This window comes from Cydia fagiglandana, chromosome 18 (assembly GCF_963556715.1).
Source record: "Cydia fagiglandana chromosome 18, ilCydFagi1.1, whole genome shotgun sequence".
Lineage (NCBI taxonomy): Eukaryota > Metazoa > Arthropoda > Insecta > Lepidoptera > Tortricidae > Cydia > Cydia fagiglandana.
Window position 1 is genome coordinate 11,324,535 of NC_085949.1, and position 26,759 is coordinate 11,351,293.

At 40.6% G+C, this 26,759-nt stretch overlaps 1 protein-coding gene across 1 annotated transcript in view; it reads left to right on the forward strand.

Annotated features, from left to right (window-relative positions):
* The window catches only part of LOC134673177 (probable ATP-dependent RNA helicase spindle-E), a 41,287-nt gene that overhangs the window by 3,754 nt on the left and 10,774 nt on the right, over positions 1-26,759 (forward strand). Inside the window, exons 5-22 of the mRNA XM_063531131.1 lie at positions 241-533; positions 1,080-1,297; positions 1,732-1,907; positions 2,230-2,393; positions 3,401-3,568; positions 4,390-4,552; positions 5,127-5,254; positions 6,243-6,449; positions 7,597-7,707; positions 9,312-9,430; positions 10,372-10,435; positions 13,801-13,892; positions 14,549-14,672; positions 15,930-16,133; positions 19,177-19,392; positions 20,011-20,136; positions 21,241-21,413; positions 22,267-22,386. Of these exons, the coding sequence (XP_063387201.1) occupies positions 241-533; positions 1,080-1,297; positions 1,732-1,907; positions 2,230-2,393; positions 3,401-3,568; positions 4,390-4,552; positions 5,127-5,254; positions 6,243-6,449; positions 7,597-7,707; positions 9,312-9,430; positions 10,372-10,435; positions 13,801-13,892; positions 14,549-14,672; positions 15,930-16,133; positions 19,177-19,392; positions 20,011-20,136; positions 21,241-21,413; positions 22,267-22,386 (2,866 nt within the window). The remainder of the gene's footprint in view (positions 1-240; positions 534-1,079; positions 1,298-1,731; positions 1,908-2,229; positions 2,394-3,400; positions 3,569-4,389; positions 4,553-5,126; positions 5,255-6,242; positions 6,450-7,596; positions 7,708-9,311; positions 9,431-10,371; positions 10,436-13,800; positions 13,893-14,548; positions 14,673-15,929; positions 16,134-19,176; positions 19,393-20,010; positions 20,137-21,240; positions 21,414-22,266; positions 22,387-26,759) is intronic.

Genomic DNA, 26,759 nt, shown 5'->3' on the forward strand with positions numbered 1-26,759 from the left:
ATTTATCCCCCAAAAGTGGTCCCCATGTTTAAAATTACATGTCCGTATTTGGGTCACAAACTCACATATGTGTACCAAATTTCAACTTAATTGGTCCAGTAGTTCCGGAGAAAATCGGCTGTGACAGACGGACAGACAGACAGACGCACGAGTGATCCTATAAGGGTTCCGTTTTTTCCTTTTGAGGTACGGAACCCTGATATTTTACTACATATTTCACATACAAAACTAAAATTTCAGTAAACGCCAAAACAATGAATGAATACACCCACATAATACTCGACGAGGTCCACGAGCGCGGTCAAGACATGGACTTCCTCTTACTGGTTGTCAAGAAGCTGCTATACACAGTGTCACCAACAGTGAAAGTGATACTGATGTCGGCCACGTTCCAAACGCAGAGGTTTGCTGACTACTTCATGATCCCCACGCCGAGGGGGCAGCACATGGCTTCTTGTATACAAGTGAATAAGAAGGATCCAATGTTCTGCGTGAAAACGTTTTACTTGGAACAGCTGAGTAAATTTGGCTCTGTGAGTAATTAATTTTAACAAGGGTTCTTTTAGAGAGGTGTAAGTTGAAGATTATTTGACAGGTTTCGCTCCATAGCGAGGTGCTACAACGGGAGCACGCGTTGGCCGACCGATAAAGTCTGCGGGCTGCAGCTCCGCGACTGGTTGCTTGGTGCGGGCGGCGGTAGTGCCCTCGTTATGAAGTGAAAAATGTAAATGTACTAAAACTTTCAACACATATGTGTAAGCCATTCAATCAAAGCAATCATTGATAAATTCACCTCTTACCCGGCAGGGCAGGCATGCCTGCCTGGTTAAATCAAATGTGTCCAAAATCTAAACATTGAATAATTTTGTGGTTTAGACTCACTTGTTTTAAGTCACTCGCGCGACCTGTTTGAGAGCCTAGGTCTCCTTCCTCAAGCACCAACACACTGACTTGTCGCGCGAGTGACTTTGTTTTAAGTCACTCACGCGACATGTGAGTCTAAACCATAAAATTATTCAATGTTAGTATGTCTGTCACAACAATTTAAATTCGAAATCTAAACATCTTCATAATTTCAGCTCGTCGAAGCCTGTATGCCCAAAGCTCACGAGCCAACCATAATCACCGAGATGTACCATCTTGTTGTGAAGCTAGTGAACGCATTTGAGCAGATTGACATGACAGAGGACAAGATCAGCGACCGGTCGGAGGCTGACCTGCCGTCTGTGTTGATATTCCTACCGGGAATAAATGAGATCGAGGAGCAGTATAATGCATTAACTGACCTGCAATTGAGGTAAGTCAATGTCAATTGCTATGAGGATTTTGATTGATGATGAATTTGTAAACAACCGGCTAAGTGCGAGTCGGACTCGCGCACGAAGGGTTCCGTACTAAATAGCAAAAAAATTCATGCTTGTTGTATGGGAGCCCCATTTAAATTTTGATTTTGCTTTTAGTATTGGTTGTTATAGGGGCAACAGAAATACATCATCTGTGAAAATTTCAACTGTCTAGCTATCACGGTTCATGAGATACAGACAGGCAGACGGACAGCGAAGTCTTAGTAATCCCGGTTTTACCCTTTGGGTAAGTAACCCTAAAAAGTATTAAGCGTGAGAATATATTTCCCACCTGACATTGAACTTTATTTAAAAGTGAGAGGGTCTAATTTTGCATAATTCCTGACGTTATAAAAGGTTAAAGAACCTTATTTTATGTGTGTTGCAGAAAGAAAATATCCCCGGAATGTCCTCGGTACAATTGGTGGGTGCTGCCCCTGCACTCCACCATCACGGCGGACGAGCAGGTCCGGGTGTTCCAGCGCGCGCCGCCCGGCCACCGCAAGATCATCCTCGCCACCAACATCGCTGAGAGCTCCATCACCGTGCCGGACATTAAATATGGTACAGTACCATAAATACAAATTATATGAGAACTTTCAAAGTAGCCGAACGGATTCGTGCACTAATAATAATAGTCTAAAAACTCTAAAGCGTGACAGAGAAAGCGACTAGCAATCGTTTTATTTCTCACGCAAAAAACCTAGGTCCAGGAGAAAAAATAACTAGGTCTCGTTAATCCTTGCCGATTGGAGAGCTGAATATAGCAACCCCCTATACAGAACGACTAATAAATAGCTACAGAACTGAGTGGATACTGGTTGTATCGTGTTTACCAGCGAGTTCTCTAATAAATATCCTACTAAATAAAATTATCTTTCTACAGTGATTGACTTCTGCCTGATGAAGATCTTGGTAGCGGACTCAGCGACCAACTTCTCAACTCTGAGCCTGTGCTGGGCTTCTAAGAGCAACTGCGAGCAACGTGCTGGTCGCGCGGGTCGTGTGCGTGACGGCCGTGTTTACCGTCTCGTGCCCGCCAAGTTCTACGTGAGTCATACTGTATATTGTGATGATATTAATAGCTGACTCTGCGACCAACTTCTCAACTCTGAGCCTGTGCTGGGCGTCTAAGAGCAATTGCGAGCAACGTGCTGGTCGCGCGGGTCGTGTGCGTGACGGCCGTGTTTACCGTCTCGTGCCCGCCAAGTTCTACGTGAGTCATACTATATATTGTGATGATATTTAGCTGACTCTGCGACCAACTTCTTAACTCTGAGCCTGATCTGGGCGTCTAAGAGCAACTGCGAGCAACGTGCTGGTTGCGCGGGTCGTGTGCGTGACGGCCGTGTTTACCGTCTCGTGCCCGCCAAGTTCTACGTGAGTCATACTGTGTATTGTGATGATATTAATAGCTGACTCTGCGATCAACTTCTCAACTCTGAGCCTGTGCTGGGCGTCTAAGAGCAACTGCGAGCAACGTGCTGGTTGCGCGGGTCGTGTGCGTGACGGCCGTGTTTACCGTCTCGTGCCCGCCAAGTTCTACGTGAGTCATGCTATATATAGTATACTGTGTGTGTGCGTGATTACTGTGATTAGTTATGAAAAGAGCGGTGGCTGGTAAGTTTATCTTATAGTTTTGTTTCCACTTTTCAGACACACATACTTGTGCGTACGTACAAACAAGAGGTCAGCTTAGCACTGATTATGGTGGTGCTGTTTGGTAGGCATCGATGTGCCGTGTACCATAGAATATTATAGTATTACTAATAATAGTAATAGATGTCGGCGCGAGTACAAATCAGGCCTAATGTGGACTTATACTCGCCTTTCTGATAAAGTATGTATTCTTTATTCCATTGTAGTCATGTTCATAATACAGTAAGTTGTTACAAGCATAAAACTATAGGTACATGACACCCTGTAAGGGCACACACTATAGTCATTGGGATGTCTCGTTAGCTGACGCATTTTGTATGTATGTGTTATGTGATTTATCTATACAATCGAATTCTACGACTGACAATTACTGGTTCTATTATATTGTTTGTACACAGGACAAGTTCCAACAAGACAGCCCGCCGGAGATCGTCCGCTGCCCGCTGGAGCGGCTGGTGCTGCTAGCCAAGATGCTGGACATGGGCCCGCCCAGCGACGTGCTCGCGCTAGCCATGGACCCGCCCGAGATGTCCAACATACAGCGCACCATGCTCGTGCTCAAGGAGGTAGGATAATAAATAGGACAAGTTCCAACAAGACAGCCCGCCGGAGATCGTCCGCTGCCCGCTGGAGCGGCTGGTGCTGCTAGCCAAGATGCTGGACATGGGCCCGCCCAGTGACGTGCTCGCTCTCGCCATGGACCCGCCCGAGATGTCCAACATACAGCGCACCATGCTCGTGCTCAAGGAGGTAGGATAATAAATAGGACAAGTTCCAACAAGACAGCCCGCCGGAGATCGTCCGCTGCCCGCTGGAGCGGCTGGTGCTGCTAGCCAAGATGCTGGACATGGGCCCGCCCAGCGACGTGCTCGCGCTCGCCATGGACCCGCCCGAGATGTCCAACATACAGCGCACCATGCTCGTGCTCAAGGAGGTAGGATAGTGTAATGGAAAACCCTGGAAGACCCTAAAGCAGGGGTTTCGAAACCCCAGCCCGCGGGCCAAATGCGGCCCGCGACGCGTTTTAATCCGGCCCGCCCTAACAGCAGCAACCAGACTTCCCTCCCGCGACGTTGACCCGCGTGAAATTTCTGTGACGATGGCCCTCAGGTAAAAACGTGTGGAGACCCCTGCCCTAAAGGATAACAGTTGTTGTTAAAGATTCGCCTTGATAAGACAAATCTTGTTCAAAATAAGTTTTCTCCTATTTTTTTTCCAGAAATTAATTTGTTCGGTGTTGTCGCTGGAACCTAGACTAACTAGAGGGCGCAAAAACCGCTGGAGAAATCTCCATTTAAGTGACTGTGATTAGTTTACCAAGCTTGACAAGAAAAGGTGTTAGGAACTTGACTTTAAATTTGGAATCTATTGTATTTTTAACATCTAGATCGGAGCCCTAAAGAAGACAGTGGATGGCGAGTGGTCGTCATCAGACGGCGATCTCACATACATGGGCCGTATAATGGCGCGCCTGCCGCTCGACGTCAAGGTCTCCAAGATCATCATACTGGGACACATCTTCGGCTGCTTGGATGACAGCATCATTATGGGTAAATATAGTTCTATTTTATTTTCTGAAAACTGTGTAAAAACGGTCCGAGGGAATTTCTTCTCGAGTTTTCCCCAAGAGATTACAGACTTACATCAATAAGTAAGATTTTTGAACTCCCCTGGAGTTGGAGTTAATGTTACCGCTTGCTAACGGGCTGTATCTTGTTTGCCACCGCCCTAGTATTAAAATAAGTGCTATGGATAGTAGATAGAGTTGTATTGGGTGTCAAAGGTTAGAGACACGCTTGTATAGCGGTTTTAAATCTATGTGGAAACCTTAAAGGGGTTTCCTCTAAAAATTACTGTAAAAAAATCTGACATACCTTTTGAATACAAGCTGCCCTACAACTAGGTCTACGATTTGTCACCTAACAGTGTACGTACGATGGTATATGACCATGAGTACTATTTTTTGTCGATTTTGATTTCGGTGGCGGTTACAAAACAAATGCAACTCTGATTGAAATTGATTAAAATTTCTACGAGCATAATAGACCCCAAATGGACCTCATTCTTTGTAAATAAGTTAATAAATGGTTATTTTACGGTGTTAAAATAGTATGTTCATTTCAGCCGCCGCATTGTCGGTGAAGAACGTATGTAGCAGCCCGTTCCGCGAGCGCTTGAACGCCTACAACGCCAAACTGACTTGGGCCGATGGCTCCACCAGCGACTGCGTCGCTTACCTACACATATACAAAGTTCGTAATTTGTATACTCATTTATTAATATAAATTACTAAAAGACATAAACAGGAATATAAAACTAAAACTAACTACAATTAAAATAACTAAAACTAAAAATACCTATCAAAATTTGGTGCCCTCGGGAGTTTGCGATTGCAGTTCTCTGCGCGAGAAAGCTGCCCGCGCGGAGGTCGCCCGTTGCCTCCCTCAGCCGTTTCCCGAGCGCATTGTGCTTCTATTTGTATACGTTTAACTGTAAAAACTTAGCTTGTTTATTAAAATAATGAAGACTACGATAAATATTTTAAGAAAACTTCTTTCGTTGCTGCTCTTACTGTTGCGTTTTTGATTTTTCTAGCAAGGTATAGGGACCGTGGTCGTTGGAGGATCTGCTGTTGTGTGACCTAAATTGATAATTTCTGCCCTCTACAGTTCACGCGCGCAGTCCTTGCGCTTTGTGAAGTCTGGTATCTTTTGGTCCAAACCGAAAAGTTAAACTTGACATTTACATTTAAACAGGAGGCAATTGTGCTTTACAATTCATGCACGGTTATGAACTGAATAAATCCGTTTGTGTTCTAAGATCGTGGATTCGAACCTCGGTCTTGCAGTATATAGCAAAAAAATCGTTCTCAAAAATAAAATGCGAAAGGACGACTGAAAAATTCGGTCAGGAACTATTCCCATCCCAACACTGACTAAAGGTTAAATCGTCTTATTTAGAATGACAGAGGATTTGAAACATTAAGTGTTCTATATGTTTATTTAGTAGTAATAGTAAACTATTGTACAAAAAGACATATTAAAAATAACATACAATTAGTAAGAAGTACAAAGGCGAACTTAGGACAACAAACTTTCTACAAAGGAGAAAGTGAAAAGAGGGTGACAAATGCAGCAAAATGTACAACAAGGTACCAGAAAGATGAAGGATATAAATACATACATCTTTTTAATTATTTATTTATTATAATATATATATGTATTTTTTTTGTTTGTGTAGGTGTGGGACAGATTCCGGCAACAGGCGTTCTTCAAGCAGAAAGGCAACAGCGAAGCGGTGTGGGCGCGGCGCTTCTACGTGCAGCTGCGGGCGCTGCGCGAGCTCGGCGACATGGTGCGCGAGCTGCGCCGCCGCCTCAGCCGCGAGGGCATCGAGGCGCCCAAGGGCTCGCCCTGGGCCCGCAACCATCTCGCCTTCGTGCACAAGGTAAAAAAACGACGGGTCGCACTCCGGGAGTGCCGGCAGAAGTGAAAACTCAATGACGCACTATGTATAATTGAGGTTAACGCCGTCTAGCGTTATTTCGTCGCATTACGAAATCCCTAAGCACATCACTGTTAGTACTCGAGTTATATTAATACCGATTAGAGGGAAACTCACTAGATGGCATTTAAATCAATAAAGAAAAACTTATTTTCATTCATTCATTAACAGTTTTTCGATCAGGTCACGTGTCCGTCTTACGGTCACGTGACACCTGTCACGAGTTTAAAAAAATTTCCCCGTTACAAAAAGTGCACAGCGCCGCTAAAGAAGTTTTCACTTCATGCGCGAGAGGGCTTATAGGCTGTAGTTCCCACGCTAGCCCAATGCGGATTGGGGACTTCGCATACAACTTCGCAGATGTATGCAGGTTTCCTCACGATGTTTTCCTTCATCGAAAAGCTAAATATTGTGAAAAGCAGTGGTAAATATAAAATGATATTTCGTGCACAAGTTCCGAAAAACTCATTAGTACGAGGATTTGAACCAGGGCTCGGAACCGGTATTTTTAAAAAACCCCGAAGTAGACCAATATTTTGAATTATTTTATGCTCTTTACGTAAGACTGAATCATATATTTGACTAACGACTTTGTATTATAAGATTGTCCAATTAAAAATGAAATAATACACCAAAGAACGAAAAAGAACTTAATAATACCGGTATTTTTGTATGGAGCAAATACCGGTTTCCGACCCCTGATTTGAACTCCTCTTGAAACTCGGACGCCATATCCACTCGGCCACCACCGCTTACTGATGCACAAGGTACCTGTTTTTTTATCTGGAGCGATCACTAGAGTACATGGGAAAGCAACGATAGTTGAGTTTATAGACATAGGAGGTCCCTACAATAAATTCCGATGTTTACTAATGACACAGAATAAAATAATAGTACTAGGTACAGAAGATTCACTCTCTAACAAATTGCCTCTGTTACGATTAGGACAGATATGACCGCTAGGTGGCGACAGCGCCATGCGCGGCTTATGGCTAGCCACCAAAATAGGTGTGGGACGGATGTACCTGTTGCAAAGCGACGAAATCGCGGAGTGAGCCACGTCTGCTAATGGCGGTGTTTTTGCCCACAGGTGATACTCGCGGGGGCGTTCTACCCGCAGTACTTCGTGCACGGCTCGCAGAACGAGACGCGCGAGCGAGACGCACTGCGTGAACTAAACGGACTTGATCCGCGCACCACAGTAAGTACTAACTATACACGGTGTAACATGAGGAAACCGAATAATTTTAACCACGCATTTCTGAGGTCAAAAGAAGGAAAAAATTTAATATGGGTTTTAGATCAATTTCGCCAAAAAAAATTTTTTTTTTGTTTTGTTTTTTCCATTTTTTGAATGTATTTGTACATAAAAAATAAATGTTATTGGTAAACTTGTTACTTAAAACTGATTTTTACATTTTTTTTTCGTAAAACCTTTTTGCAAAGTGTTACTTGTCACTTTTTGACATCTATCAATAAGGATATTTAGACTACGTCCCATAGCAGCAACATTACCATCAAAAAGGCCTTTTACATTATGTAACAAAAAAAACTTGTTTATTTTAAATTAATATTATCTCTGAAACTAGGCGTTTTTAAAAAAAAGTTTATAGGACATTTTTGTCTCTAAATATGATCAGGATAACGCTGTTAAAATTATTCGGTTTACTCATGTTACACCGTGTAGATAAAAAAAAAGATAAAACACATATACTATTAGAAGTATTAGAGCAAATCAAATTATTTTCAGAAACCCTGAAAACAATGAATGATTATGATGATATGATTTTCAGAGAACCTGGGGCACTGCCTTGGTCAGTTTTTCTTAGATTATGATATTTATTTCAGTTTATATAAGACATATTCGTGACGATTACAAAATATGTACAAACAACAATAGCAGAAAGAAACAGAACAGTGTGCATCACAAAATGGATCCAACTGAGAAGTAACTATAAATCGTTACTTTCTTACTGTACGCTGACAGAACTCTATGTTACTAGAGGCAGTTAAATAGAATTAACATAAAATACATTTCCCTTAACAATACCACAAAATAAGTTAAGATTAACAATCATTTCTTGTTGTTATTATGTCCCGTCAGTCAGGAGAAACCACGGAAAAACCAGTAGCAAATTTTGTTAGAAGAAATAGTGTAACAAGTTTGGGGAAAAAAGGAGTTTGGGGATTAAAATCCAATAACGAAGGTTCAACCAGTGTACCGTAAAAATATAGGGACCGTGCGTGTTGGAGGGTCTACCATCTTGTGGCCTGAATCGGAAACATATGTGCACTTGTACATAGCCAAAGCAAGTGCTACCGTCTACCGTTCTCGTCGGTATGTTTCCTTATGCATAGTAGGTTCTGCCATCTTGTCGGCTACATAGGAAGCATAAACGACACATTTACGCATCGCGCCAAAAATCTGACCTCTCCTATACTGCCTATAGTTCATGCATGGGGCCTATAACATGGCAACGAATGACAAGACAAAGCCGATCCACCTAACCACTAGCACAGAATAAATAATAGTACTAGGTACAGAAGACTCACTCTCCGACAAAACGCGTCTGTTACGATCAGGACAGACATGGCCGCTAGGTGGCGACAGCGCCACGCGGGGCTTATGGCTAGCCACCAAAATCGGTGTGGAACGTATGTACTTTTAGCTACCTGTAGCAAAGCGACGAAATCGCGGAGTGAGCCACGCCTGCCACTAGTTAGTACTATCTTCCCGTTAGTACGTCATAGTTAGCATATGTCCATATGCTACGAATTGACACAAGTATACATTGTATTCCGCAGGTATACTTGAAGAATTTCCCCGACCACCAACCCGGCCACATCTACGCCGCGGCCATCAGGAACAAGGTGCACGAGCTCATCAAGGAGGAACCACGCGTCACCTTCGACAACAACAGCAGGTAACGGAAACCTGAGGGCCTACCGCGGACCACGTTCGACGTGTTGCCTCTCTGTCGCCCTTGTATATTCGTACTTAAGTGTGACAGGGAGATAACACATCGAAAGTGGTTTGCGGTAGGCCCTCTGAAAACTGGCAGGCTATATCTGTGACTACAGTCATAGACTTGACAGATAGAGGTAGGGTAGGAACAAGGTGCACGAGCTCACCAAGGAGGAACCACGCGTCACCTTCGACAACAACAGCAGGTAAAGGGGCCCACTGATTAACAGTCCGCCGGACGGTATCGGCCTGTCAGTTGTTCGGAAGTTCCGAATCGGAACTGTCAAAAGTTTGTTCTAACTGACAGGCCGATACCGTCCGGCGGACTGATAATCAGTGGGCCCCTTAACGGAAAAGCTCACAGGCCGGCTACATCTGCAACTACGGTCATAGAGTTGATAGATAGAGAACTTGTTCTTCGCCTCATCCTATTTAGTATTTACTTGGGGTCGGTTCTCCTTATACGGCGCGTCGCCATGAGCGTGTGGCCTGGGTCGTCTAAGGTGATATTTCTCCTCCAATTTATCCAAACGGAAGTTCCGTCTTAACGCAAACGGAGCTCCGTAACATCCCTGAGCTGGAGGTTACAACTTTTACCCTGTATATCGTCCAACATCTTCTTCTTCTTATGGTGCCGTCTCCTGCCGGAGGTTGGCTATCATTAGGGCTATTTTCACTTTTGACGCTGGACCTCGAAACAGCGATCTGGTGCTCATCCTGAACCAGCACCTGAGGTTTTTGAGCCACGAGGTTCGTCTTCTTCCACACTTTCGTTTACCCTGGATTTTCCCCTGTATTATCAGCTGGAAGAGGTGGTATTTGTCATTTCGTAATATATGACCAAAGTACTGCAGTTTCCTAATCGTCCAACATACATTACAAAATCGTCCTTTTTTTCAGGAAAGTTTTCCTGACCTTCCCGACTAGTGAAGAAACCTGTAGCCGCAGCAAAAATGCAGATGGAGTAAGTCTAATTAAACTAATAATTTTTTATTTGTCAAAATAAGCATAAAATCATATAAAAACTAAACTTAATCATTAACCAAATTTACATTAAACAAAACACGAACCTACCCCGCTCCTAGTTTTCCATAATGCAAAGGTTAAGGCCCTTTAAAGTAATATAACCTGTTTCAATAGTTTTATTTCATAACTATTGCGGTAACCGAAGACAATATTATGCCCTTTAAACTATTTATTTTATAAAAAGAAATTACAGTTTTCTACGAGCCCCGATGCACATGTTTTCGTCTAGTGAGACCATTTTTAGAGGTTCTCGCATTTGTTCAAAAATAATGTTTTTGTTTAAGGCGCTCTTATACTTGAGTTTTACGTTTCCGAGGGGGTGAAGCAGACGAGTGGTAGAACAGGCGGGCGGGCGCCCCGCGCGCCCCGCCACACCATTCCCGCGCATCACGTCTACATCCTTATTCTGGCGCCATCGGTATTCTGAATATTCTGATTTGTCAGTTCCGGGATTTTTTCCGGCAAATAATATCGAATAAGGTTTATTAGCAAATTCGTATTTTAAAGAGTATTTAATGAAATTATATACAATATGAGAGTATACCCCGACAAACTAAGAACCTAATCAAATTATACCCAATTATTATGAGACAGAAATTAGTAGGTACACTTACCTTAAAAATATAATAGAGTTAGACCAAGAAAATTCTGCAACGATTTTGATTGCACACACAGTGCAAGTGTCATTATGAACGACAAACCTTTATGAAATTATGATTAACACTTGCACTGCGTGTGCAATCAAAATCGTCGCAGACTTGGTCTAATTCTAGAAGTCAATTTCGGGCAAGTAGGTATTGAAAATAAGGAAGAATACTGTAGTTCGTTCTTTTTAGCATTAAAAAGTACTTGAAAGAAGGTAAGCGATCTTGACATGTCTTTTAATTGAAAAACGCTTTTTAAAAATCAGTAACTATTACTTACGAAAGCTTATTTTATATATTAGGACTTTTATTTTATATAAAATCAATCAACATTTAGCATGATGTTTCACATCCCCGTAGCTGCAGGCGTCCATAGGCTATGGTGAATGTGGGTCGTATGCTTGCTTGCCACCAGAGTGGTATATAAAAACAACATTTTTTGGAATAAATTTCCATATCGCATGGTACGGACTTGGCGGAAATAAGGTAGAAGTACTAGTGCTCAACGCTGCACTAGTATTCGACACGGGCACTTTATGTCAAAGTGACAAGAATTAAATTTGAATACAGAAAGATCGTCGCCGTTCAAATTTAACCTATATTACTTTGACATAAAGTATAGTGTGTAGCTTTCAAATAGAGCTTAACGGCTAATCCTATTGTCTATTGTTAAGTAAAACCGCACGTGCTACTTACCTGCAAAAAAGGGTCTTAATTATTTTATTTGGCACCTGAGCGCGGGCTAGGCCAACGCTCAAAAAACCAGTGTAGGTGCGCTCTCCGATAACGCGCCTTTGTTACGCATCTCGATGACACATTTTAGACTGGTTCTGTAGCGTTCGACTCGCCGGCACTCAGTAACCGAAGTACGTATTTTTTATGCAGGTGGTTGTGGCACGTGGCACGAGCGGTTTTACTTAACAATAGACAATAGGATTAGCCGTCGAGCTCTATTTGAAAGCTACACACTATACCCATGTCAAATACTAGTGCAGCGTCGAGCACTAGTACTTCTACCTTACCTAATATTAAACACAAAACCATTTTAGGCATTTTTCGACCACTTCCCTTAAAACGAATGTAGGTAACTCCGAAACTAAAAGCGGTGAAATGGTTACCGTTTCACCGCTTTTAGTTTCGGAGTTCCATACACTAAACACTCCCACATAGGTATTTGAATCCCGTACACATATGTTTAAAAATGATTCAATTTGATTAATTTAATAGCCTTTAATAAAATATGTTTACACAATTTATCAATCGTGACTGAATTCCGGATTGGTTAGATGGGTGTGTGCCTTTGCTTCCCAACTTGTTATAAAATGACAATATGACGGGCGAATGTCTGAAATGTCACAGTAATTAAGAATTATTTTGCTTTTCTTCGTAAGTATATTGAAAAACATTGTGTGTATAACATATTTGCATATTTATACAGTGGTTACCCATTTTATGAAACGTCCACTAAACTAGCATAGGTCCGACGCTGGCAGTGGCCACGGGCGTACTGGCGCGGGGAATGGGCGCAAGGTATTGCCGCGTAGGGTGTAATTTAGTAGGCAAAAGTTGAATTCATAAAATTATGAATCAAAAGATTAACGTATCGATAAAAGGACCAGCAATAACGAAGATTTACTTAAAAGCTATCGAATGAGGTAAGTTTCATATCCATTTTCGTCGTAGTACTTCTAAAATATGGATCAAAAGACAGCTTTAAGCATGTTTTCAACTTAAGATTCTATCGAGAAAATAATGAGCCGTAGTGTTTTTGACAAGCAATAACGTAGTTCAAGGACTAAAGTTATACATACTAGAAAATAATGCATGAAATCCTTGTAAAAGTCTGTAAATATGGTTACAAAAAAGCGCATCTTACTACACACCGCGCCTTAAAAAATACTAATATTTAATGCTTATACTAATGTAATTTAATTTTATATGGTAATACTCTGCAATAACTAAATCCAAATACAAGAAATACCGTTTGTACTGAAAGAAAAAAAATAATGATTTTTTATTTTTTTATTGGCGGGTAGGATTACAACATATGCGAAAAGGGCTATTACTAGGGAAAGCAATAGGGCTCTGCCAATGTACTGTCAATTTTGTTTCGAGCCCATGCATGCAGCAGTGCTGTAGGAGAGGACAATATGATTAGGACAACGTTTTTGAAAAGTCCTTTTTTTCAGCAATAAAAGTCTCATGCAATTTTATTATACGATCAAAATAAACTACATTAAACATTGCTATTATGGTTCCCATTACTGGGTCATTTTATATTCATGTGTAAAATTTATTAAAATAAACAAAATTGTTGCGTGGAACTAGACGAAATAATTTGCATCGGGGCTCGTATATAATTGTTTATTGGCGCAAAATAATATATTAACATGACTGTTTGCCTTAACCTCTTGGGGTTCAATGTCCTATTACTAGTACAAATTACCTCCAATGAAATTTAAATCTTAATGAAATGGAATAGAGTTTCTTTTATTTCGTTTCGTTTGATTTTAAAACAAAACAAATTCAACTCTATTTTCTAATACCGTTGATTCAAATTCGATTGCCAATTTTCCGTGTATGGTGGGCCGCTAGAGGTTAAATTAACTTATGCTAAGTTTTGTCTATTAAAATATAAACTGATGCGTGTATTTATCAGGACCCAACGATCCCTGGCCAAATATTGCTGGCAGTGTACAAGGCTGTGAAGGCGAGACAACTGAAGATGGACATCAGAATACCTCTGTTACCGTAAGATCGTTTGTTAACCTTTCAAAGTTTTAGTAAGATAAGATAAAAAAGAAAAAAAAAATCAAGTAGGCATATTACAATGCGCCTATGATCGTCAAATAAAGCTATACCGGCTCCAACCCTACACCTCTGCCTCGAGAAGATTTAAATCCCCCCTCAATTGGAGGAGGGTATCCCAATATGGGACCAGTAACAAACTCGGTGGGACACATCTTTTCAAAACATAAAAGTAAGTGTTGTGTTATCGTAGACTTAATAAAGACAATTTTCTATCAATTACCCATGTGTACCCGTACCCACTGCATGTAATAAAAAATATTTGTTTAAATTTGAACTTTAATACCCGTCAATAGAGTTGAATATCATATCCGCCATATATGGATTCGTATTCTGTTTTAAAAGCTCAGTTTCAAAATGGGTGAATGTATGTACGGTCGCCATGTGATATATGGGAGCGGCTAAGGCGCTCACAAATATCTGGCCCACGCCTCTATTGTCAAGGCGTTAGAGTGCGTGCTCAGATATTGTGAATACCTTGGCCGCTCCGATATCTTATGGCGACTGTACATATTGAGAACCTCACAGACTGCAGTCAGTACCTCTTGTTTCCGTCTTTAATGTCACATCACAAATCCCTCTGTATATTTTTGTCGTAGGTTGGAGGAAGCGAAAGCCCTCGCCGAGGAGATGACCCAGAGCCGATCGGCCATACCCAAAGAGCTGCAAGTGCCGCGGCTGCCCAGCATCGACCAGACATATTTCCCCCTCAAAGTGACCCAGGTAACAAAAACTGGCCAATCGCTTACGCTCCGTAGCGATCGAAACGCAACTGTCACTGTCGCACTAATATGGAAGAGTGATAGAGAGACAACGCGTTTCGTTGTCGTAGCGATAACGATTGTCATCTTGGCTAAGCTGGCTGAACACTACCCCTCGTGGCCTTGGTTGTAAAACCTATAGTCTTCTTGCAAAATTCGAGGCGCGAGGGGAGCGTATTAACCTTTTGAACGCCACAGCCGCAATTGACGTCAACGTAAAATCGTGACAACGACGCCAAATACGGCATTTGACGTCGATTGGTTTTTGATGAAAATCTACTGTAAGACACCCCACTTTTAGGTTGGCATTATTTATTCACAAAACTAAATTTTACCCCGTGGCGTCAGTGGCACGGTAAAAGCTTTTCAAACTACAGTGAAACCTGGATAACTGGGACTTCAAGGGTTCAGCAAATTTTGACTCACTTAAAGAGGTATCCCACTTACCCAGTGTCTCGGAAAGCCAGGTACAAATAAATATCTGTCTCATTTACAGAGGGTATCACTAATAGAGGTGAGAAGGTTATTTCAGTTATAGAGGTGCAATTATTAAATAAAATAATGTATTTTGTAAACATTATGCATGAGTTTCAGACTGTTTCAGAATATTTGAGACTGAATTATATATTTATTTTGAACAAGTATTCAATAGAAACATTGGTTATTCCACATTCGTTAACAGGTACCTATTGTTTTTTTAAGTAGGTATGTAATAATCGAGATTTTAACCTTTGAAATATTTCTATGTAAACTAACTCTTCTGGACGTTAGCTATACGAAACTAAAACACAAATAATTTACGTAGTGCAGAAATTTATTTGCAATAGTCGGAGTTGAAGGTTATAAATTGACGTCATCTCAGATACAGAGGTATAAAATTCAAACAAATTATAAAATGAAAACAACTTAGCAAATATGTCCATTATTCTTAAAAAAATAGTCTCAGTAAAAGAGGTAAAATACACTGGGTCAAAAATTTTGAAAAACATACACAAAATAGTTCTTTACCTATGTGCATGTACAGTTAAGCGTGAGTCGGACTTAATGTAGTGAACCTTTAAAACGCGAGTTCGACTCGCACTTGACCGGTTTTTTTAATGTAATTAATGTTTATAACTATATTGTAATGGAATGGAAATAAAAATTAAGAGACCTTTCGGTTACTTACAATTTTAACCAGGAAACTATGATTAGTATAAAATTACTTTCACCTGCACAGGTGATAAGCGTGGGCAAGTTCTTTGTGCAATACGACGAAGAGACCGCAATGAGCGAGCTCAACGAGATCCAAGCAACACTCAACTGCAACAAGCTCCTGAGCTACACGGACCCCGTGTCTCCTGGGGACCTGGTAGCCGCCCCGTATACCGACCAGTGCGTGTATAGAGCACGGGTGCAGAAGGTGCTCAAGGACATGGTTGAGGTGGGTCATTTCAATTATAATAACTATCACTGAAGAAGACAATAATAGTACATTACTACAGAGGCCGGGACGAAAGGGGTTGCCGGCCGAGCGAAGCGAGGCCGGATAGGTCTGAGCGCGGGCAACCCCATTTCCCGCCGAGGTATGTATAGTGCTTTTCTCAAACATGCAATGAAATAAATAAAATAAAAAATCCACGAAACCCAAGTTTTATTTATAGAAAAAACTAAAAGTAAACTACACCCAAAATATAACCAACACGTACCTATATCATTATCACGCGTATGTTTCACGTGTGTCACGAGTCGTGTATTTTTACTACCCGTATATTTTCATGTATCTTTGATTTTTTCGCCTTGTATCCGTCTGACTGTCGTTTTCGTCACATAAGTTTACATAGTCTTTCATGTTGATATCATGTTTCACATACATCGTTGCTTTATGCATGGAGTAAATAAGTTATTATAATTTGCAGTTACATTTATTTAAAATATGCCACAAAACTGTTTCTAATAAACTGTAAGCCATTTTTCTTAGTTTCTCAAATAATAAAATTGCCATAAGCAACCATATATAGGTAAACCAGAACTTTGGGATTATTGTCAGGAGGGCGCTCGTTTTGAATTTTATATAGCAACAATTTGTATAGTAGGGACAATGGAAATTGGCAGATGATTTTTGTTTTATTCCGACAACTTTAATAAGTGCGAATCGGGCGTATTTTTCCTCACGATAACTAGCAAAGTGGCTATAGTTGCTTTTCGCGGATCACTAATAATAATATTATTGTCATCGAGCCATTTGACAAATTGTTCCCTTCTTCCATTGAGTGTGTAACATAAATATTACAATCTTTAAGATAAATACATAAATTAAATGTCTCTGTGTGCTTCACAAAACGGTTAGGCTCACCTATGAACCCAACTCGTGCGCAAGCGAATTTAGCGAATTAGATAAGTAATTAGTTCAGGTGTAATCCGCAACCGTGATAGGGGCGCATCACAGAGGATGCTGCCTTTTTCGATACGAACGGCGAGGTGACCAGAAGAGTGCTGAATTATAAAATTCCAAAATGAAGTTAAAAGATAGCTATAGGCCACAATTCTGGCAACTAAAGTCATCTCTACGTTAATCATGTTAAATATAAAATAAAACTGGAGAAGTCGTCGCATTCATGAACACTTAAAATCCCAAAACTGTAAGTACTGTTATATAACCTCAAATGTCTAGCACGTTGGCTTTGCAAGATTTCTTTGGTTCTACAGCTGGGTTTTGCCTTGTTGTAGGGGTCCTTAGGTTGACCTGACAACGATTTCGAGGGATGAGCTCCGGCCGGCATCTGGTGTCCGAGCTGGTCATCCACGTCACCACTTAACCCTGGACCTGCTTCCTGGAGGCATCGGCGTCTGCGTAGTGGATTCCGTATGTGTAATAAATAAAGAGTGTTCGCAAGTGCTTTAGGAACAATCCAGGTTAGTTAAAAACTTAATTTGAACTTTAACTCAACGTCAGTGGACAATAAAAGTGTAGCTGTGTGACCCAGTGTGAATAAAGACTTTCTCCAGAATTTCTACTTCTTTTCATTTACATTACAACCCAGTAAAGGCGCCCTGAGGTTAAATATTAACAGTTTCATGCCTACGTTGTTGCGACCCGGTGAAGTACCAGTGGAGCTGATTTCAACTGTTACAAGTGTTAGGTGCTTTATTGACCTAAAAAGAAAGATATCTTGCGTTGTCCATGACAACACAGGAATTTTTGTAGAGATTGGGAATAAGTTTTTCTGTGACCCACTTTTTAAAATTATTTTTATTCAAGAACTCGTAGTAGTCACTTTTTTTTTCTTTGTTGTTATATGACAACAGTGCGTTTGGAACAAAAGCAATCCGTGATACCGATGCATGCGATACACCTAATACACAAATCAAATTATTACAAGACATCAACCAAATCGTGACGACCTGACTATAGTGACATTTGTTCATAAGTTTGAAACTTACCCGTCAATTTAGATGCTAATTTCGTTATGTTTTCTAATGGAAGAAATTCCTCTCCCGCACGTTTTTTTTTTCCAATAAATAACTATATACACTATTTACAACTTTTTTCTCTGTAAAATCTAAAACTTTCGGCATGATTATTGCAGTCTAATAATAATTCACACGAAACTATACAAAGCAATGTTTACATTGTCAATATTGACAACTATCATAGAGGGTAGATGTTGTCTATTATTAAAATTGTTGCCATTGCTAGAAATTAGTACCAACAAATTTCCGTAACATGGCGCACCCTCAATAGATCCTGGTTCACCTATACATACTTCATCTTTGACTTGGCGGCAGAGGCAGCAAGTTATTTAAAATCAATTCTGCTTACGCTGCCAATTCCAACACCTACGATTACAATATTAATTTCATTATTTCGTCGGAACTCATATTAAAGTAAAAAAATCAACAACGCACCATAAATCCAATAAAACAGAATGAAATTTTTTCAACTTTACCTCCATAACAATTAAAAAAAAATAACTACGCGTGTTTGAGTAGACCTTTTTACCGCTAACGTTTAGATGAAATATTTTAAAGGTTTTACTTGTGTAGTTAAATTTATAATTTAAAATGATAGAATTTGATTAATAATGTATTATTTATTAAATTCATGTTGATTTTATACAAATAAAACTGCAAATTATAGCAAACAATTTGTTTTTTTTTTATAGGCGTAGTGGCAGTGTCATTACGAACCATAAAGCAAATACAGCCTCTATTTTTTTATGGATGAATGCCACGATGCTGTGTCACAAATATCTGTGAAATGAAAATTAAAAAAGAGGACTTTGCCGGCCTAGGCCTGCAAGATTTGTATGAAATTCCATTAACGACCTTTTGTCCTAGCCGCACCTGAAACGTCATACTTCGCAGCCTATTATAAGGAACATAACATCAATATTTCATTGCATGTTTGAGAAAAATAAAATTATGGCATACCGTTTCGTGCAGCCGGTTCTTTTTTATTTAATACGAATTGATTTCCCTATCAGATAGCATACATCGACTTCGGTACGTTCGGGCGCATCGCGATCTCGAGCCTGCGCGAGCTGCCCCCCGGCCTGTGCCTGAGCACGCCGCCGCTGGCCATGGCGTGCCGGCTGGCGGAGGTGGCGCCGGCCCCGCTGCTCGAGTCGCACGCGCACTGGGAGGCCAACGCCGAGGCCATGTTCAACCGCTTCGTGCGCCAACCGCGCCTCATGGCCAAGGTGAGGTGAACGAATGAATGAATGATGCTTTGATTGGAAACACACATACACAACAACATTAAAATAGGCTTAAATCTAGGTAAATTTGGAGTTACAGTGTTGCAAGTGGTTCCAAAAAGGATAACACTCAGCATGTGCCGCAGCACATGAGTAGTGTTACGACGCTGATTTTCAGTGTACCCATTGACACGTAAAACAAACACAAAACAACACAGAACATAAAAACAAAACCGAAGCAGAATACAACAGAATGTGCAGGTGGCTATATTACAACTCGCACCGGGCAAACTGTCTTGAAAATCAGAATTTATTATGCATTTTTAGGTGTTCATTTGTCCTTTTAGACTGGAGAAGTTAAGATTGATGAAACTATAATTTTTTTGCAATTCAAAACTTCAAGGGGTGGTTTTGATCGATGTAAGTCAGGATCAGTTTCTATTCACCTAAATGCTGGTTATCTAACTGGCGTTACATTAGAAAGCTGCATCAGTACGAAAACCGCTTTAAAATTCAGGAATAGAACAGACTAAGTTTTTTGAAAATATTAATTTTACTTGATTCAATTTTGAATCATTTACAGTTATCACGTGTCGCAACTTACACAACGTTTTTTAACAGATATACTCGGTTGCGCACGGAGTGGTGTCGATCGAGTTGCTAGCTAAAGACGGCAACTACAGCCTCAACAAGGAGCTCGTCAACGCCAAGCTCGCCATCACCTGCGAGGAGAGCTACGAGTCCAAGGTCAGTTGACGAACAATATAAGGGGTTCAGTTAACTGACAGATATACTCGGTGGTTACGGAGTGGTTTCAAGAGTTGCTGGCCGAAGGCGGCAACTACAGCCTCAACAAGGAGCTCGTCAACGCCAAGCTCGCCATCACCTGCGAGGAGAGCTACGAGTCCAAGGTCAGTTGACGAACAATATAAGGGGTTCAGTTAACTGACAGATATACTCGGTGGTTACGGAGTGGTTTCAAGAGTTGCTGGCCGAAGGCGGCAACTACAGCCTCAACAAGGAGCTCGTCAACGCCAAGCTCGCCATCACCTGCGAGGAGAGCTACGAGTCCAAGGTCAGTTGACGAACAATATAAGGGGTTCAGTTAACTGACAGATATACTCGGTGGTTACGGAGTGGTTTCAAGAGTTGCTGGCCGAAGGCGGCAACTACAGCCTCAACAAGGAGCTCGTCAACGCCAAGCTCGCCATCACCTGCGAAGAGAGCTACTAGTCCAAGGTCAGTTGACGAACAACATGAGGGTTCAGTTATCTGACAGATATACTCGGTGGCGCACGGAGTGGTTTCAAGAGTTGCTGGCCAAAGGCGGCAACGACTGCCTTAACAAGGAGCTCGCCATCACCTGCGAGGAGAGCTACGAGTCCAAGGTCAGTTGACGAACAACATGAGGGTTCAGTTATCTGACAGATATACTCGGTGGTTACGGAGTGGTTTCAAGAGTTGCTGGCCAAAGACGGCAACGAGAGCCTCAACAAGGAGCTCGTCAACGCCAAGCTCGCCATCACCTGCGAGGAGAGCTACGAGTCCAAGGTCAGTTGACGAACAACAGGAGGGTTCAGTTATCTCGACAGATATACTCGGTGGTTATCTAATTTTAGTGTTATGCGTGTCAGCGTGTCTCCGTCAATTTTGTGACAATGTTTTGCATTTATACCGAGCCTGTGCCAACAAAGTGGATCTGTGCCAATAATGCTTAGAATTAATTTCCGGCGTGATCGAGTCACATAATTTCCGATCAGCTGAATGTTTTTATTTCTACTCATTACCTACAATTCTTATTCAATTATGTAACTGTTTGAAATATTATAAAAAAACCTATTGTTTAAACAGCTGAACCACGACCTGCGGCAGTCGGCGTGCGCGCTCAACTCGGAGCTCACCATGGCGCAGATCCGCGCCTACAACCGCGAGCAGATGGAGCACGCCTACCGCGAGCTGCGCGACGTGGCCTCGCCCGACGCCCGCCACTGCTACACTGACTGCTGCCTCAAGGGGCCCTTCAGGTTATATTAAACCTCAATTTGACCTCAGCAGCTCGAACAAGGGCACAGAATAAATAATAGTACTGGGTACAGAAGACTCTTTCTCTAACAAAGCGTGTCTGTTACGATCAGGACAGATATGGCCGCTAGGTGGCGACAGCGCCACGCGCGGGTCATGGCTAGCCACCAAAATTGGTGTGGAACGGATGTACTTGTTGCAAAGCGACGAAATCGCGGAATGAGCCACGCCTGACAAGAGTACTTTGCTTACTTAAAACAGGGTTCGGGTTGTCTAATAAAACTTGTATGTACAACACGAGATCATAATTATTTACATCTCGTGCGCTTTTGAGTCCCTTCTTACGCTCAAGATTCTAAATTATATTATTTATAGAATCTTTCGCTTGTACGGGGCTCGAAAATAAGCACTCGAAGAAATATCAAACTTTGATCTCTTGTTGTACAAATAACTATTTCATATTCCGGATACTAGTTTGATTGTTTTCAATTGTTCAACCGAATTGGTATGTACAAAAACCAGACAAGTGCGAGTCGGACTCGCCCACCGAGGGTTCCGTACTTTTTAGTATTTGTTGTTATAGCTGCAACAGAAATCCATCATCTGTGAATATTTCAACTGACTATCACGGTTCATGAGATACAGCCTCGTGACAGACAGACAGACGGACAGTGGACTCTTAGTAATAGGATCCCGTTTTTACCCTTTGGGTACGGAACCCTAGAAAAAAATGTTACGCCATTTACTAAGAAACTGGGTGGCAATCTTATCGTAACCTGGCCTGTCTTATTGTATGAAAGAATGAAAGATAATAAGTATTGATTAATCGTAAACTGATGATAATTTCTATTACAGCCCTCTGGAGGGAACGGTCCACAACCTGATGTACGGCAGCCGCGAAACGCAAGTGAACATCGAGTGGAACTCTATCAACTCGGTGCTGCTCGACACGGAGCCCCAGCGCGCCTACGAAAGGTAATCGTCCTGTTGGCTATTCATGGCACGACATCTTTCTAAAGTCGTATTATTTTAAAATGTCCACTTGACGACCGGTCTGGCCTAGTGGGTAGTGACCCTGCCTATGAAGCCGATGGTCCCGGGTTCGAATCCTGGTAAGGGCATTTGTATGATGATATTACATACATAACAGAATACAGAACAGAATTGAACGCATTCAAAAAAAGTTCCTCAGATATTTAAGCTTTAAGCTAAAAAGTCCATATCACTCTAAAGATTATCTAAGCATTTGCAAAAAACATCATTTAATTCCATTACAAAAACGTCGTGAAATCGCGGATATAATTTATATACTTAATATCACCACTGGTAATATTGATTGCCCTGAACTTCTTTCTAAACTCTCGTTCAATACGCCCACTCGGTCTAAAAGGTTTTATCCCCCCCTTGCACTTAAACGCACTTTATCTAATTATAGGCAAAATAGTTTCCTGTGTCGCGCATCTCGTAACTTGAATTACTTGTCGAAGGATTTAGATATTGACGTTTTTAACTGCTCAATTCCTTGTATAAGGCGTAACCTAGTCAATCGGTGCTTCTAAATAACATGTTGCAGGCAGCGATATGCTATGAAGCGTGATCTGGCACTTGAATAATTTGGTGTCCGGTCCATGTTGTTCACCAAATTACGAATATAGATGTTTCACTTCGGTATTTGCTGCTCATTGTATGTTTTCTGTTTATTAGTGAGGATGTTAAGTGCAAACACCTTTTTTTTCTTGATTAAAGTATGAAACTTGGCACAGTTGTTCCTTATATCAAATAAAGCCGATTTCGATCGGTAACCCGAAGGAGCCCCCCCTCTGGGGCCCGAGAGGGGGGGTCAAAGTACCGCTCCGCCCGGCTTCATTCTTAAAATTCTAACAGGCCCCGTTAAGCTAATAGGTCATATTTGGTATCAATTTCGGATAAATCAATAACGTAGAATTAATTTCTGATATAAAAAAATTGCAATTTGTAGAAAAAAATTTAAAAAAAATTAAAAATTCTAATTTTTCAAGTGTAATATTTATTTTTTATTTAGTATAAAAATTAAACTGCCTGGTTTTTCTACATATAAAAAATATGACAATAAAGCCTATTTAATGCAGATTTTAAAAACGTAACTTTTCCTTACCTTTATTAAAAGAAAATTGCATAAAAAAAATCTTATATCGTCTCGCGCGGTGAATATCTTTTTCCCGACATCGGCATCGTTATGGACAACATCCGAAGTACACACTCTGGAGACCGATTAAATGTATTGTTTGTTGTTGTAGATCCTATTATAAAGATAGAAAAGTGTACAAATACTATTTTTTATGTGTCGTTCAGTAAAAAAAGGGACCTAGGAATAAATTATCATAGAGCCTCGCGTTTGTATAGAAGCATACTCGTATTTAATTAGTGTAAACCACTCCATGGACTCCATGGTCGCTATTCTCAATGAATAAGAAGTAAACTGTAAGTATTATTAAATATTTTTATTACATTATACCAGACTGTAATTTTGCGACTTGTGTATTAAAAAATACAATTCCTTTCCCCGGCACGTGAATGCGTACATTTCATCATTCACGTATATAATATATGTCAGTTTCAACCATATTCTGGCCACAGCAGGGTTGTCAGAACAGTTTGGAAACAGTCATCTGCTCCTTGCTTCCATTCCCAAGAAGACAGACTGAGCAAGTTTAAAGAGGAACTAACGTCTGACCCCCAAGCCCCAAACATATAATTCTATCCTGATAAGGCTGCTTCTGTTTCAATAGTCTATTCAAGTAAAGAATTATTTCAGGCATTTTTTTTATTATTTAGCAACGGCTTTATCAGTAAGGTATTCACTTTACAAGGCTATTTCACATATCATCATATGAAGTTATAATAAACTTTTGGCGAATGTTATTTATTAAATTTACTGATATTGCTCTATCCTGTAGGAGCTTGAATCCTTGTATCGGCCAAGCTAAAAAGGGTCTATGCTTAGATCTCACTTTTATACACCATATATTAAATGGGGAACCCGGTTCAAATCCTAGAAGGCATATATTTGTGTTTATCGTGAAAGCTTGTTCCTGAATTACCTATGGATGTTTTGAGTGTATTTATCAAATACATATTATCATATATATATCATCTAGTCTTATTATCACAAGTCTTATTGAGCTTACAGTATTACAAGGTCGATCGAGAGAATGCTTGGAATACGAGTAAGACTCCTGGTGTTTCAGAGCCCGATAGAAATAAGAGTTAAATTTACCATGATGATAAGCTTCACTTATAACCACTGATATTTTAGTGAAACTCATTTCTTTAGCACTAGGTAAATCATTTTGAGACACTGTGTTGACAAAACTTCGAAGAGTTATAAGTCCTTATTTATGCCATCGCGAAATTGTGTAGAGAAACATGTTATAAGTAATGTTCCTCGTGAGGTTCCGAATACTCCAAGAACCATGAAGAGTCCGATTCATTTCATATCATGGCCCTAGTTGCAGATGCTGTAAAACAGTCATTGCAAGGTATTGATAAGCACAGTAGACATAGACGATGTAGTTATAGCAGCTAGACTAGATTCATGCGTACGAATATTTCCCCAACTACAGGATTTGTGGGCTCACGTTGACACAGTGGAAAACTCAATTATATCACATGTCACTCCATTGCATCCACAATAGGCCAGGGAATTCTATTTTTAAGCCAATAAAATTATCTATTCTGTAAGCTACTTAACTAAACTTTTTTATTTACCCTAAAAGAGTTGAAGTCTTACCCCTGTTTCGAGCATTCAGCTGAAAGGGTAGAAAAAGTGAGTTCGAAACATGGAACCTGTTCAGAGTTCAGCCATGCTACTACAAGGATCCAAGCACTTACAAGATGGAGCAATAGCGGTGGCTAAAAGCATTCCCCTAAAATACTAAAATGAGATATTATATGTTCGGTAATAAATGCAATATTGAAGAAGACAAGTTACACCGGGATATTGAAATGAAGAGTTGTATAATGTTATACCTGTTCAAAAGGGAGCCGTATAAATGCCTCATTACGCGCAGTGTACCGTGTGGTTGATGTTTGGGATCAGACATTAGTTCGTCGTCAAACTTGCTCAATCCGTCTTCTTGGGAATGGAAGCCAGGAGCAGATGACTGTTTCCAAACTGTTCTGACAACCCTGCTCTGGCCAGAATATGGTTGAAACTGACATATATACGTGAATTATGAAATGTATCCATTCATGTGTCGGGGGAAGGAATTGCATTAATACACAAGACGCAACATTAAAGTGTGGTATAATGTAATAAGTAAGCAGATTAAATAATACTTATAGTTTACTTCTTATTAATAGGGAATATTACGCAAAACTCTGCGTAGGTAGCGCCACTACCACTATCTGTCAATCACTAACAATCTGGGGGTCTGCCGCGAAACAAGAAAATCGAAGTTTCGTTGTCTAATCCCTCTATCACTCTTGCATATTCGATAAAGAGGCAGATAACTTAATTTCGATTTTCGCTTTTACCGATAGGCCCTGGTTAACAAACCGCCTTGATGCATCAATGTCATATTTTATTGTCTGTGAAAACTTGTCAAAAAACAGTTTAAGGTACAGTATGTATAAGTTAGTTTATGAATTTACTAGAGTCGGTAGTGCTGCACTTTGGCGGCAGAACATTGCAGTAATATCCCCTATTGAGAACAGCGACCATGGAGTCCATGGAGTGGTTGGCACTAACTAAATACCTACGAGTATGCTTCTATACAAACGCGAGGCTCTGTGATAATTTTTTCCAAGGTCCCTTTTTTCACAGAACGACACAATAGAAAATATTTGTACGCTTTTCTATCTTTATCTATCTACAACAATAAACAATACTTTTAATCGGTCTCCAGAGTGTGTACTTCGGATGTTGTCTATATCGATTCCGATGTCGGTAAAAAGATATTTACCGGCGCGAGACGATATAAGTTTTTTTTATGCAATTTCCTCTTAATGAAGATATGTAAAAGTTATGTTTTTAAAATCTGCATTAAATAGGCTTTATCATCATATTTTTTCAATGTAGAAAAACCAGGCAGTTTAATTCTGACAATAAATAAGAAACAAAAATTAAACTTGAAAAATTAGATATTTTGAGTTTTTTTTTATTTTTTTCTACAAATTGCTAATTTTTTATACCAGAAATGAATTCTACGTTATTGATTTATCCGAAATTGATACCAAATATGACCTATTAGCTAAACGGGGCCTGTTAGAATTTTAAGAATGAAGCCGGGCGAGCGGTACTTTGACCCCCCCCCCCCCCTCTCCGGCCCCAGAGGGGGGGCTCCTTCGGGCTACCGATCGAAATCGGC